Source organism: Vipera ursinii, assembly GCF_947247035.1.
Source record: "Vipera ursinii genome assembly, chromosome: 6".
In the NCBI taxonomy this organism is placed as follows: domain Eukaryota; kingdom Metazoa; phylum Chordata; class Lepidosauria; order Squamata; family Viperidae; genus Vipera; species Vipera ursinii.
Window position 1 is genome coordinate 34,974,647 of NC_139515.1, and position 13,965 is coordinate 34,988,611.

Here is a 13,965-nt window from a genome sequence, read left to right on the forward strand (position 1 = left end):
ACTGCACACACACCCACACATGTCAGTTGTGTAATGAAACATAACAGTTGCTGCCCACAGTAAGCACTCAGTGTGCAACCACATGACCAATCACAAGCTGAGCAGTGCCACAAGCCGAGCAGCCAGACAAAGTATGCATGCATCGGACTCAACACACAAGCAGCCCGCATGCACCATTTTAATGATTTTGCTGCTGACCTGCTACGCTCGACAGGGCTACTCAAGTCCACATGGACCAAACATCAAATTTTCAAAAGTTACTTTTAAAACTTGGATAATCTGTCAAAAAAAGGTGCCAGAACTCTTTTCCGGTGAGTTCTATTACAAAAAAAGCACTGGTTCAAAGTGTATCTAGAATCTAGTGCTTAAATGTAGCATTTCCAGATGTGTTGAATTACAAAGTTTTCATGAGTAGAAGGCGGGGCGCATCAGAGGCAAGTAGGCATAGCAAGTTCAGCTTTCATTCTTTATTATGTATATTACAGTAATCATAAATAGATTTTTAGCAATCCATATATTTCAATTTCAATTTTCTGCATTAATTATAAACATTTTTGAGAGTTTCTAACCCATGTCTTTTCTGAGTTTTCTAATTAATCTTTTTTCCCTTTTACTATTTGCTTTATGGTTGCATTTGTTTTATTGAATGTAGTCTGTCTATAATAGATTTTAAGATGGGCGGTTATACAATAAATTAAATAAATAAATATTATTCGTCAAATGACAGATATAATGCAAACCATCTTGTGAATCAAATTTCTCCAATTCTGTGTTCCCAGATGGGTGAAACTAAATTTCTCATTAGGCACATTCTATATTCATACTGATTGAAAATGTCTACTTTACTCCTTCAGGATAATATTATTTTGAGGGGAAGGCTACTGTAAGCAAGATATAAGCATGCACTTATCTGACTCCCAAATATTATCCATTAAGTATAAACTCTTGAGCTAAGAACAATATATCCTTCTAGTATCTACCTACCCATGATCTCCAAAGAGAAACTATTCACTGTGGAAAAGTGTGAATTCAGTATCTGAAGAAAATTGGCAGGTTTCTGCTGGTAGCAGTCTATATTTCATTATTTAAGGCCTGAAATTGTGCAAGCCTTATCATCTCAAATGCATATAATTAATAAATGGAGAAATTAAATAATGTTTTTTTTATTTCATGGAAGCAGAGAAAACATGGATCTTTATTATCATTATTTTTTATTATTCAGCTCCAAATGTGGCCCCTTCTGAGGTTGGAGGAGGAGGTGGAAGCAATAGAGAACTGACAATAACATGGGTGGTAGGTATTATCCAGTATATTTATTTATATTATAGAAGAATGTTGTAAATGTAAACTGTCCAGTGTCACTTAGGTGAGATGGTCAGTGTAGACATTAAATAAATAAAAAGAAGTTTCATTCCTCTGCTGAAGTAAGTGGGTTTTGTGCATATAAAATAAATCACTATAGAACGTAGGTTATTATAAATATTACTAAATAATTTGTGTACATACATGATGAGTTTTTATACTCATACTTATGTTTTTAAGATTTAAAATTCCTTTTCAAAGTGGTCTTAAAGGCTAATTGGAATAAAATGAACAACGGTGATGATATACCATATTTTTCGGACCATAAGACACACCTGACCATAAGACGCACCCAGTTTTTGGAGCAGGAAAACAAGAAAAAAAATGTTCTGAACCAAATACTACCGGTATACTAAAACAGGGCTTTTCAACCTTTTCATCCATTGTACCACTTTTAGGACAAGGCAATGTCCAAGTACCACCAGTGGCCCAGCAAGGTGTCAAAAACTTGACCCCCCCCCCAAAAAAAGGAAAAAAAAAATGATACAGGTAGTCCTCGACTTACAATGATTCACTTAGTGACTGTTCAAAGTTACGACAGCACTGAAAAAAGTGACTTATGACCATTTTTAACACTTATGACCATTGCAGCATCCCCAGGGTCGTGTGATTTACATTCAGATGCTTGGCAATCAATTCATATTTATGATAGTCACATTGTTCCAGGGTCATGTGATCGCCTTTTGCAACCTTCTGACAAGCAAAGTTAGTGTCGGGCCCGGTATGCCCGACATCCAGAGAGGCCGCGGAGCGACCCACCGGCCCCCGAGACCAGCCGCCGGCGCCCGCATCCCACTGACAGGCCGGGGAAGAGCGCGGCCGCCGACGCGGCCCAGCAGCCTCCGGGGCTGTCCGGAAGGCCAGGGAGCAGCCGTACGGTGGCGCGTTCTGACGACACGTTCCAATGCTCTGCCGGCCTCCTTGCTTGCCAGGGGACTGCGTGACAGGCACCAGTGGCGGACGGTCCAAGCGGCACAACTCACGGTGCTCTGGGGACCTGAGGGGGGAGGCGAGGTTGTGCGGCGCTCTGGGGAAAAGGAGGGCGGTCTAGGCTGGGGGGTGGCTTATCAGCTGCAATGGTGGTGGGACGGGGACGGGGAGGATACGTACCTGGGGGCGGGTGCCAAAGGGCAGAAGCCAAGGGGGGCGGTAGTTAAGTAGGGTGAGGGCGTGGTTAAGCAATTAAGCGTGTGGTGGTGGGTGTCAGCTCTGCCGGCTATTTAGCAGCGTTGATTGTGTTGTGGAATCAACGCTGACTTCGTCTGTCTTCGAGTGACTGTTTGTGAAGGCAATAAACGTGGCTCAGGAGAACCAGCTCTCATTCCGGACTCATTCTTTCTGGTGATTCGTCGGACAGGGCTGAAAGTTAGTGGGGAAACCAAATTCACTTAACAATCATGTTACTAATTTAATTTTTCTCTCTCCTTCTCTTTCTCTCTCTCCCCCTCCCTCTTTCTTTCTCTCTCCTCTCTCTCCCTCTTTCTCTCCCTCTCCCTCTTCCTCTCCCTATTTTTCTCTTTCCTTCTATTTCTCCCTCTTTCTCTCTCTCCATTTCCCTCCCTTTCTTTCTCCTTCTCTCTCTCTCTCCCTCTTTCTCTCCCTCTCTATTTTTCTCTTTCCCTCTCTTTCTCCCTTTCTCTCTCTCCCTCTATTGCAGCAGCGCGAGATCGGCTAATTCGCGTTCCTGGCAATCTCCCTCGCTCCGTTTCAGCCTGCTTTCTCTTGTAGCAAGGGTAGCTGAAACCGAGCGAGGGAGATTGCAGGAGTGTGAGATCGGCGTTTCTCAGCACGTGCCGCTTCGCGCTCCTGGCAATCTCCCTTGCTTTCCACTTGCGGAGGTTGGGGCTGGCCATACGGATCACCTTTGGACCATAAGACGCACCCTTGTTTTCCCCCACACACTTTTGGGGGGAAAAAGTGCATCTTATGGTCTGAAAAATACGGCATATTGAATAAATACGGGGCATTTCTTTCTTAGGCCAGAACATTAAATTAGAATCTACACATAAACTTTTAGCAAGCAGGGTGCAGACCAGCTACAATATTGATTGCTAAAAAGTAGAGTCACATTATATTTTTTCTTGATGAACATTCCATTTGGGTCAGTTAGGTTTTTTCAGATCACTGCTTAAAGCATTGTTACTTGGTGTGGGGTCTGAGATCTGAAAAAAGTGCATCACAAATGATACCACACCTTTTAAATATCAAGTGATTGCTAGAACCTAGCAGATGCTTGAAAAAGGCTTGCTTTAGTAACATATTAATTCCACCTGACTAAAGGAGTTGCAAATCTAAACAAATATGAAGCAGTGAGAGCAGCAGAGAAATGCCCATGTGGCAGATAATGTGCATTCTTTCTCACCTAGTGTCAGGACCCACCCCAATCCACATCTTAGGAAAGAAGAACTCTTGGAGACAGGATTATCCAAGCAGGAACTTTTACTAAAACATAGTGGATAATCTAGACAGGATCTGGCAACTGTGTCGCAGACTGATACTTTTAAAGTGTCCCCGAGTAAAAACCCCTCCCCTCAGTCCATTTGGTCAGTCCCGGATCAGTTAAGTTTCATGTGTCAAAACCTTTCATGGGAAAAGAGAACTTCATGCATTTACAACAATTGCTTCCTCCCCTTCAAATTCCAATCGGAGATACAAACCAGAATCCCCCCTTTCTTTGTTCTTCTCAGTTCAAAGGTTTTTTCCCTGGTCTTTGATGATGGCCCTCAGGCAGGCTGAATAAACAACCTTGCATCTAATGGATAGGGAAGGCCAATTGACATCTTCTCTTCCCCTCCTTGGGAATGGCAGAATCCAGTAAGGGATGAGGTTTAGGTTTAGAAATGGAATATAAATGGATTCTGACACCTAGTACCTTGTTTCCCCTCACTTTAAATCACTTAAACTTTGGTGCCCTTTCTACAATGCCCTAAGATGTGCTTTGATTGCACCAATCATTTCGAACTATGAGGGCCATGCAGATAAATTTTATTATTTTTAAGGGACACTTACATGTCAGAAGGCCAATTTTTTCCCCAAATCACACAACTGCAGAAAATTTTTAATTAGGCATGCTACTTTATTTTTCCATTGTTTTTTCTCTTCTGTAACAACTAATTGTTCTATTAAACTGCTCTTTCTTTTACTGTGTTTTTTTAAAATTGTAAATGCTAGTCAAAGACCATAATAAAGACTTTTGATTTACAGTTTATTCAGAAAGTATTCAGACCTCCCTTCATTTTGTCAATTTTGTTATGCTGCAGCTTGATTCTACAGTTGTTGAAATTCATTTCTTTTCTCATTAATCTACACTCTGTACCCCATAGTAGCAAAGTGAAAACAAAAGTTTAGAAATATCTGTAACAGTCTGTTAATGTATTAAATGGCTGATTTTTAAGAAATGCCTGAAGATGGCTTTGTTAAATACCAAACACTCTGCTATATAGAGTTTGACCTGACCTAGTTTTGAAGGCAAAGGACCTGGACAGGTATTTATAATATGTAGCAGAGTTTGATTAAATAATCTTTTAAAACTTTTATAAGCATATAGCATTTCTAAATGAATCCATTTTCTAATTTAAAAGTGATATTTTTACGAATAATTGTAAAACATGACTGCTGAAGGACTGTATAAGACTTAATTGCAAGCCCCTCCCATGTTTGTTTTAGAATTAATATGATTTTTATTTTTTGCTGATAAAGTGAGTAAGAAGGCAGAAAAAGATTGCTTGTTTATATGAGGTCTCCCATAGCTTGCAAGCAGTGGTGGGATTCAAATATGTGAACTGGTTCTCTGTGTGGATGCTACTTCTGGAAGTCCATTCTGGGCCTGGGCAACAAAAAATTAGCTACTGGTTCTGCCAAACTGGTGCAAACTGGCTGAATCCCACCACTGCTTGCAAGCCATAAGGGTGTTTTATGGTTTGCAAGCAATAAGGATATTTTATAAAGATAGCTTTTCGATAAAATGAAAGCAAGATTCCCCCCACCAAAAATCCTTTATGATTCATATACCTTGTACAGATCCAACATCATCAGCATGAAAAAAATTCTGCTTAGAAAATAGTTTTCTTTCCTAAGTAGCACCTGCAAGTATCTTCTCTTAAAAAGAGTAATTGACCATTTTATTACTTCCACTATTCAAAGAGGATATTTTTTGTTTCTTTTGTTTTAGCTCTTATGTTTTGCCAGAATAAAAAAATACCTGGCATGTCATAAAAAAATCATAAATATCTTGCAGCTTAGAGTTTACTTCCTGTAATCTCTGAAAATGTCAGTATAATGGAATTAAATGTGACATGACATGTTTTATTTTTTACTTTTTTTATGCATGATCTTACAACTTAAAAAACAAGAATTCAGAGTCTAGCTATTAGATATGCTGCATATATTATTTACATATAACTTATCAAATATGAGTGACATACCACATTAGAAAATTGTCATATATTCCATACTGACCCAAATACTATTCAATCTTTTTTAAAAAAATTTTTTATTGATTTTTAACATAATCACCTTAATATTTGATAAACAGTATGTTGTCTGGGTTAGTATTATAAAAACAATCAATAACAATTAATTTCTATAATTCTATAGTCCATATAATGGCTTTACTTGATTTTCTCTTCTTCCAATAATATCCTCTTTTGCCAACCTTAAATTAATACAGTTCTTATTATTTGAAAAAATGACAATTAAATATAGACATTTTTCTTATGTTTCTGCAAATAATAACCACAATCAATATAAGGCTTCTTTTCTAATTGCCTTGTCATAGATCCTGTTACAGAATTCTTATTTAAATTTGTTTTCCCCACAATATTCAAAGCATTCTTACTGGTTAAGATTTTCTCGAAATTAGTTACACTTAAGTATTTAAGTCTTTTTTCTCATACAAGCCGTCCCAACACTTTTACATTTTTCATATCTTAAAAAAAAGGGGAGGGAATCAGAAAACATTTCTTTTATATAAACCATCCCAACATTTTTATATTTCTCATATTAAAAAACAAAACACAAAGGAAAAAAGAAAGAAAAAATACTATGTTACTTGAGGGCTTCGTCCCTCTTAAACTAATCTTCATTTATATCCAAAATCTTTCTATTTCAAACAGATGCTTAATTGTTAAATATTCCCTCTGGTAAATTCCATCATCTAATTTCTTAATTCTCACGTTAGCCTTTTTTTTTTTGCCAAACATTTTCCTGATCAATATGCTTTGCTGAGTCAAAGAATCTTTCCATAATCTTAAAAATGTTGTTGCAGGTACAAAAGGCAAAACAGGTAAGATGTTTTTATAGGAAGGATTCACCCCTTTGTATTCATTGAAAATCTTTTCCTTTCTTTCTTTCCTGATTTTATTTAACATTTTTTACCTCTCAACTTCTTGTACTTCTCCTGGCAGAATCCATTTTGTCAAATGTTTTTTTCTTGTCCTCAAACTTATTTTGTAATTGTAGAGCAGACATGTCAAACACAAGGCCCGGGGGCCAGATCTGGCCCGCAAAGTGGTTTCATGCGGCCCGCGAAGCCATCCTGGAAACAGTGAGGGAACGGCCCCCACTGCCTTGGCCCTGGCCCAGAGACCCTCCTTCTGCCAGAGACCCTCAGATCTGTCCCACTCCTCCCCAGGCCCCCATAGGCACCCTTGATGCGAACGATGTAGAGCTGGCCACGCCCACCCAGTAGGCCATACACACTCTAGCCACACCCACACAGTAGGCCACGCCCACCCTGGCCATACCCACCCGGCCCCTTGGGGGCAACCGCAATGCTGATACGGCCCTCAATGAAATTGAGTTTGACACCCCTGTTGTAGAGTATAGGTTACCATTTCCATGTCCAGTATTTCCTGTAAAAAAAAATTTCCATCTGGGTTAAGTCATACTTTCTTCTATTGTTAAGTTCTTTTTGAAATCTCTCTCCTCTGTCTTGTATTCAGTTGTCTGTTTTTTATGCTCACTCTGTTTTTATTTTCTGACAATTTGTGTGTTGTAAAGTTAAATTGGAGATGCGTTCATTTATATTTTCAAAGTTATTTTTAATTTCCTTGTGGTTTGAAATAACTGTTGTTTGGATTAGTTGCAACATAGTATAGATCTCCTTCTGGAAAGTATTCATTTTTTCTTGGTATATTCTTTGTGCAGATCTCTGGTTTTCCATGATAGCTAAATATCAGGGTTTTCCTTTCTCTGCAGACAGCTTTAGAGTCACAGTCAAGTTGGTATTTGTAATCCTGAAAGGTCAATTCTTTTTTTTAAGAGTTCATAATTCTCACTTTGTAAATAGCCCAAAACATTTTCTTTCTTCTTTTGTCACAGCTGTACTCTGTTATTAAGACATTAAAGGTCACCAAAACCAAGTTATCTTTTCCTGAGCTTTGCCAGTCCCTGTAAAAAGCAACTGCTGTTGTATATTTTCATCCACTGCTAGATGTCAGCACTAGTCAGTAATAGACAATTGTTTACTTCTATTTTCATGATTTAAAAGGAAAATCTTAACAGATTCCACTGATTTTAAACTTATTCAAATAAAGTATTTTATTCATTTCATTTCAGTATATTTCTGTTCCCCCTGAAAAGTTTAATTTGCCACTTCCATCTGTAGGAGGGTGGGGCAAAGATCTCTTCCCCCCTCTTCTCACTTTCAGAGACTTTTTGCTTCTTGGGTTTTTTCTTTTTTCTTTTCCCTCCAGGAAATCAATTTTCAATTAGAAGAGAGAAAGTCACTGTTCTTACCCTGTTCCAAATACATTGCTTACAGTCAGCTTAAAGTAGTGCTTTTGGGCTTTGGCTGCTTGTAGCTTGGGCTAGACTCTGAAATTAAGCTAGCCTTTCTCCTGTTGGTTTCTGGAGGGCTTTTCCCAAACTGATTGGATCGACCACCGTCTCTCTGTTATCGGTGGGACTTCCTTCTTTGTTGCCTCCACAGGGCAACCTCAGGCCCATTTAGGGTCCCCTAGGCCTAGGAGGCAGAAATTGGCCATAGGGTGCAGAGTCCCCCAATCCCTTGGCTGCTGCGGTACTGTGCAAAACCGGAAGCCACTACTAGACAGTCTTTATTCTGTATATATCTGAAAGCTACATTTTACAATTTTAAATAATTTTAAAATTAAGGATGCTTTTAATAAAGAATTAGTAAAAATTAATACCAATAAAGTTACTACTAGTGTTCATATTTCTATTTGCTCTGTGCTTGTTAACTATACAATTATATCTGTTCAATCAATCATAATAGAGCTGGAAGGGACCTTTGATAGCCAAATCTGACCCTAGGTTCTGCCTCGGTTTACCTTCTCATTAAGCAACCGAGTTGGAAGATCATTTAAAAACAGTTTATTAGAGTACTGTGATAAAGTGTGGTCTCTCTATGAAAAGGAGAGAGAACCTCAAGCCCCATGTTACTTTTGTTTTTATAGGTAACACAACAAAGAAAAATGAAGGAAAGTTGATTGAACAGGGTAAAAGTAACCTCCCCTTTGCATAGGAACTCAGTTATATGTAGTCAAACATGTTACATATTTGCATCCCATAATATCTCACATGTTCATTAAAATGAGGTCTGACATCAGAAGGTGCGTAAATTGTAAAGAAAAAGTTTGGAGTCCACAAAAGAGATAAGCCAGACCCCAATTTGTATTCCAGCCTGTTTATCAGTTTAGGAATGTTAAAAGCTAATAAACCTAAGCATCATTTTAAAAGAGAGAAAATAAATCAAATTAAAATTCAAAATAACTGTGTAAGTTAACAAAGGCCAACAACCTCTGAGCTTCCCACAGCTAATAGAGGCCTTGCAAAAGCTGGGGGTGGTGCAGAAGCCTGGAGATCAGAAACTGGTGGGAGGAAAACAACAGCAAGGGTGGTAGCAGCAGGGCCTGAACGTGCAACCCCTGAACATACAGCAGGACAACTGGGACCAGCAGCAGTGGGGGCCCTGGCAGCCATTAAATTAACAACCAGGATGGGGTCAGCAGCAACTGGAGACACAACAACAGTTGTGGGGGTTTCAGCAACCATTGAACAAACAACCAGGGTGGGGCCAGCAGCAATGGGGGCCCCAGCAACCAATGATGAGCCCACCCTTCAGAGCAACCTTCAATGGGAACCCAGAGAAACTGATTTTCTTCCTCAACCAAGTACGCTCTCACTTGAATCACTGGGCCCATCTCTACCTGGACCCAGGTGCTATGGTCGATGTGATTGTGTCCAACCTAGAGGGAGAAGCATCCGAATGGTTGTACAATTTATATAACAAGCAGGCCCTTGCATTGGAGGACCCCCACCTTTTCCTCCTAGGGCTGAGGGGAAGATTTGAGGACCCATCCATTGCCCTCAAAGCGGAAGAGAAAATCCACAAGATAAAACAAGCTGGCCGGCCTGCCCTGGAGTATGTGCAGGAGTTTCAAAAGATGGCCAGTCGGACAGAGAGATGCCCTGAGCAATCCATAATTCATCTTTTTAGAGAAGGGTTAGATGACTACCTTTCTCAATCATGTATCTACTGAGCTATGCCTGACCAGCTGCATGAATGGTACCAGGCAGCGGTGAAATTAGATGTTCAGCTCGCCCACTATAAGATGCCTCTCCTACCTGAAGTCAAGCTGAGGTCAGAACAACCTGAATGGCAATCACCCCCATGAAAATCTCCAACTACTGTGATGGCTGAAAGACCCAAGCAACCTGTAGACCCGGCAATTAAGTGTTTCCGGTGCAGACAGCAGGGACATCGAGCAGCGAAATGCCCAGTCCCCTTCCCCCAACAGCAGAACAGACCAGGACAAGCAGCAAGAAAGAGACCTGCACAGCGGGTAATCGGAACAAAATCCAACCGGATGACACAGGAACCTGTTGTCCAGTCACATCCCCACATGAGAGGACGCTGGAACTCAGACTGAATCCACCCCCGTTGTACCTTCTTTCGACAGTGACAACGAAGGAGAGAATGACCCGATGGTGAGTCAACACGTCCCACCTTTTTTACTACCTGCCAAGCTCATAATCCCTAAGTTGGGTAGGCAGGCAGATTTAAAGGTGCTAGCTGATTCTGGATGCTCCCGATGCATCATTACCTTGCCATTTGCCATGAAACTGGACATACAAGCAAAACTGCTCTCCAAACCTGTGAGGTTTGAGCAAGCTGATGGCTCCTTGATGGGAGGGACTTTAGTCACGCAATTAATGGAGCTCCTATGCTTAGAAATAGGTGAGCACTGGGTATTTATTCGCTTCATGGTGGCCCCAAAAATGACTGGGACTGTCATCTTAGGATTAGCCTGGTTGGACAAATGGAAACCATTTATCTGGTGGGAGAAAGGAATGAGAACTGTGAGACTACCTATAAGGCCTGATCCCCCCACTGATTCCACAGATGTTACAGGGAATTTTAGCCCACCCAATGAGCGAGCACACATGGCTACCTCATGGCCACCAGGCGAGCTGCTCATTCCCAGTGAGGAGCAGGACCTAGAGGAGGCATTTAGTGAGAAAGAATGCGATACCTTGCCTCCCCACCAGCCCAATGATTGTTCCATTGAACTGTTGTCAGGGGCCAAACTTCCATGACCAAGAATGCACGCTATATCCTCCCTTGAAATGGAGGAGATGCAGTGATATGTGGATACAAACCTAGCGAGGGGATTCAATGAATGGGCTAAGTCTACTGTGGGAGCCCCTGTGTTGTTCAAAGAAAAAAATGATGGGTCTTGTTGTGATTCAGGGTCAGCCTGTGGGTTCGGCAGTTGGGTCGGATGACTCAGAGGAGGAGGGGGGTGTTGAAGACCTTGCTGAGGGGGTTGAAGATCTTGCTGATGATAGCCCTCAGCCAGGCCCCTCCCACTTGGTCACCACAGAGACCCAGCTGTGTGAGCCTGACAGTGTGGATGAAGATGACCCACAGCTGGCCCTGTTCAAGGACGCCCGACGCAGGAGGCAGTCAATTAGGAGTAAACAGAGGAAGGCAATGGGGCTTCTCGGAAGGAGGCAGAGAGAAGCCACGCCCTGAACTCTATATAAGGGGAATGTGTGGGGAGGGCTGGTTTGCTGAAGGCAACCGCTCGGATAGTGTTTCAAAGCTCCTGTTTCTTGGTTCGTGTCTTGTTTGTTTTTGTAGTAATAAATTTGGCAGGCGTAATTCCAGCCTCTTGCTGTTTGTAAAGGGGTTGCCTTTTCTGCAGGGCCGGTAGCAGGCTGGTACAGAACAGTTTGCCTTCAGCCTCCCACCCCTTACTAATATTATGGAGCAGCTACGTGCTGAGAATGCCCAGCACACCCAGCAACTCACTTTGCTGGCAGCTCAGGTGGCTCAACTGCAAGCTCAGGTTCATGCTGCACCCCCACCATCACCCCCACCCAGGAGAAAATGCCAAGTTGCAATGCCAGATAAATTTACAGGCACTCCAGAACTGTTTCCTGCTTTCCTGGGACAATGCCAGCTCTTTATCAGCGTGAGAGCAGCTGATTTCCCCACTGACCGGGATAAGGTGGGGTTTGTGTTAAGCCTTCTTTCGGGTGATGCAGCTCGTTGGGGCACGCCTCTGCTGGCTCAACCTAGCCCATTGTTGGACAACTTTGTGGGGTTTTGTGATCATATGCGTCTGATGTATGAGGACCCTATTAAGACGCAGACTGCTACTCGACGCCTGAAAGCTCTGAGGCAGGGTCAACGCCACCTACAGGGCTATATCAGCGATTTTCGGCTGCTTAGCCAGGATTCCAACTGGAATGAGGCTGCGCTCGTGGATGCCTTCCAGGATGGATTGTCGGAGGAGATGTTGGATGAGCTGGCCCGTGTGGATATTCCCTCAGACCTGAATGGGCTGATCCATTTCTGCCTGCGGATCAATGCTTGGTTGCAGCAGCAAAGGAGTCGCCATGCCACCCCACAGACCCCTGCAGCCCCTGTTGTGTGTGAGCCCCCAGTTCAAAGGGAGGAGCCAATGGAGCTGGGTGCCGCCAGGTCTCATCTATCGGTGACTGAAATGAACAGACGACAATCAGGGGGGTTGTGTTTTTACTGTGGGGACCCTGGGCATTTGGCTGCTTTTTGCCCAAAGAAGCGACAGCGGGCATCAGTGACCGAGTCTGCCCCGAGAAAGTCGCCTACTTTTCTATCGGGAAACGCCCCAAGCCCGATCTAGACGGTGTAATAGATCAGGCGTCCCACAACAACACTGAACAACATCTTTCCGATGCTGCCTGTGGACCTCCACAGCATCTGATTTTGGAGGCACGTCTGATCCTTCCTGGCAAGCCAGAGGGGATTCCAGTCCATCCCTTAATTGACTCTGGGGCCACCACAAATTTTATGGACTCAGCATTTGTGGCCAAATGGGCTGTTCCCCAGTGCCCGGTGGATCCGCCCATGTTAGTGGAGACTATCGATGGTCGAGTGCTCCTGTCTGGGCCAATTACGGCCGCCACACAACCATTATGTATGGCCATCAGTTCCCATGTGGAGGCCATCTAGTTCTATATCACCTCAGATCTGCAGTGGTCTTGGGACTGGCGTGGCTCCGGACGCATGACCCACAGATCTATTGGTCACAGAACTTGGTCACCTTCCCAAGCTTGCAGTGCGTGGACCACTCCTGCCATATCTGTGCCGGCCACGTGGAGGGTTCCCCAGGGGTTTCCTTGCCTCCTGAACTGTCTGACTTTGCTGATGTGTACAGCGAGACAGAGGCGGATCAATTACCCCGGCACAGGCCCTATGACTGCCCCATTGATTTAGTTCCTGATGCGCCTCTCCCAGTGGGGCGTTTGTACTCCATGTCGGACCCCGAGTTGGCTGCATTGCGGGACTTTCTGGAGAAGAATTTGTCTTGCTGTTTCATCCAGCCCTCGTCCTCGCCAGTGTCTGCACCCGTGCTCTTCCTCAAAAAGAAGTCGGGCGAATTGCGGCTTTGCTGCGATTATAGGAAACTCAACGCCATCACAGTGCACAATCGTTACCCGCTGCCCCTCATCCCCGAACTCTTGGACTGACTTCGGGAGGCAAAGATCTTCACGAAACTGGACCTGCGTGGAGCTTACAACCTCATCAGGGTTCAGCCGGGTGATGAGTGGAAGACGGCGTTTGGTACTCGCTATGGACATTTTGAGTACACAGTGATGCCGTTTGGCCTGACCAACGCCCCCGCTGTGTTTCAGAATTTCATGAATGACATTTTCCGGGATTTGTTGGATCAGTTTGTTGTGATCTACTTGGATGACATCCTGATCTACTCCCCGTCGTGTGAGGTGCACCATCAGCATCTCCATCAGGTCCTGCAGCGACTCCGAGAACATCGGCTGTTTGCCAAGTTGGAGAAGTGCCAGTTCTACCGGGTAACCATCGATTTCCTGGGTCACTGCATTTCTCCTAAGGGCATCACCATGGAGCCGAGTAAGGTTGAGTCTTTGCAGAGTTGGCAACCCCCGCGTCGTGTGAAGGATGTTCAGCGACTTCTTGGGTTCACCAACTATTACCGAACTTTCATCCCTGGGTTTGCTGCCTTGACAGCCCCCCTCACCCGGCTCCTGCAGAAGAAGACTTGGTTCCAGTGGAACGCTCCAGAACAACAGGCTTTCCAGACTTTGAAGGAAGCCTTCATGAAGGAGCCCATC

General features: G+C 43.3%; 1 protein-coding gene across 1 annotated transcript in view; it reads left to right on the forward strand.

The window, feature by feature from the left end:
- The window catches only part of CNTN1 (contactin 1), a gene marked incomplete at both ends in the record, with an annotated part of 250,063 nt that overhangs the window by 207,770 nt on the left and 28,328 nt on the right, over positions 1 to 13,965 (forward strand). Inside the window, one exon of the mRNA XM_083365212.1 lies at positions 1,223 to 1,293. Within this exon, the coding sequence (XP_083221338.1) occupies positions 1,223 to 1,293 (71 nt within the window). The remainder of the gene's footprint in view (positions 1 to 1,222; positions 1,294 to 13,965) is intronic.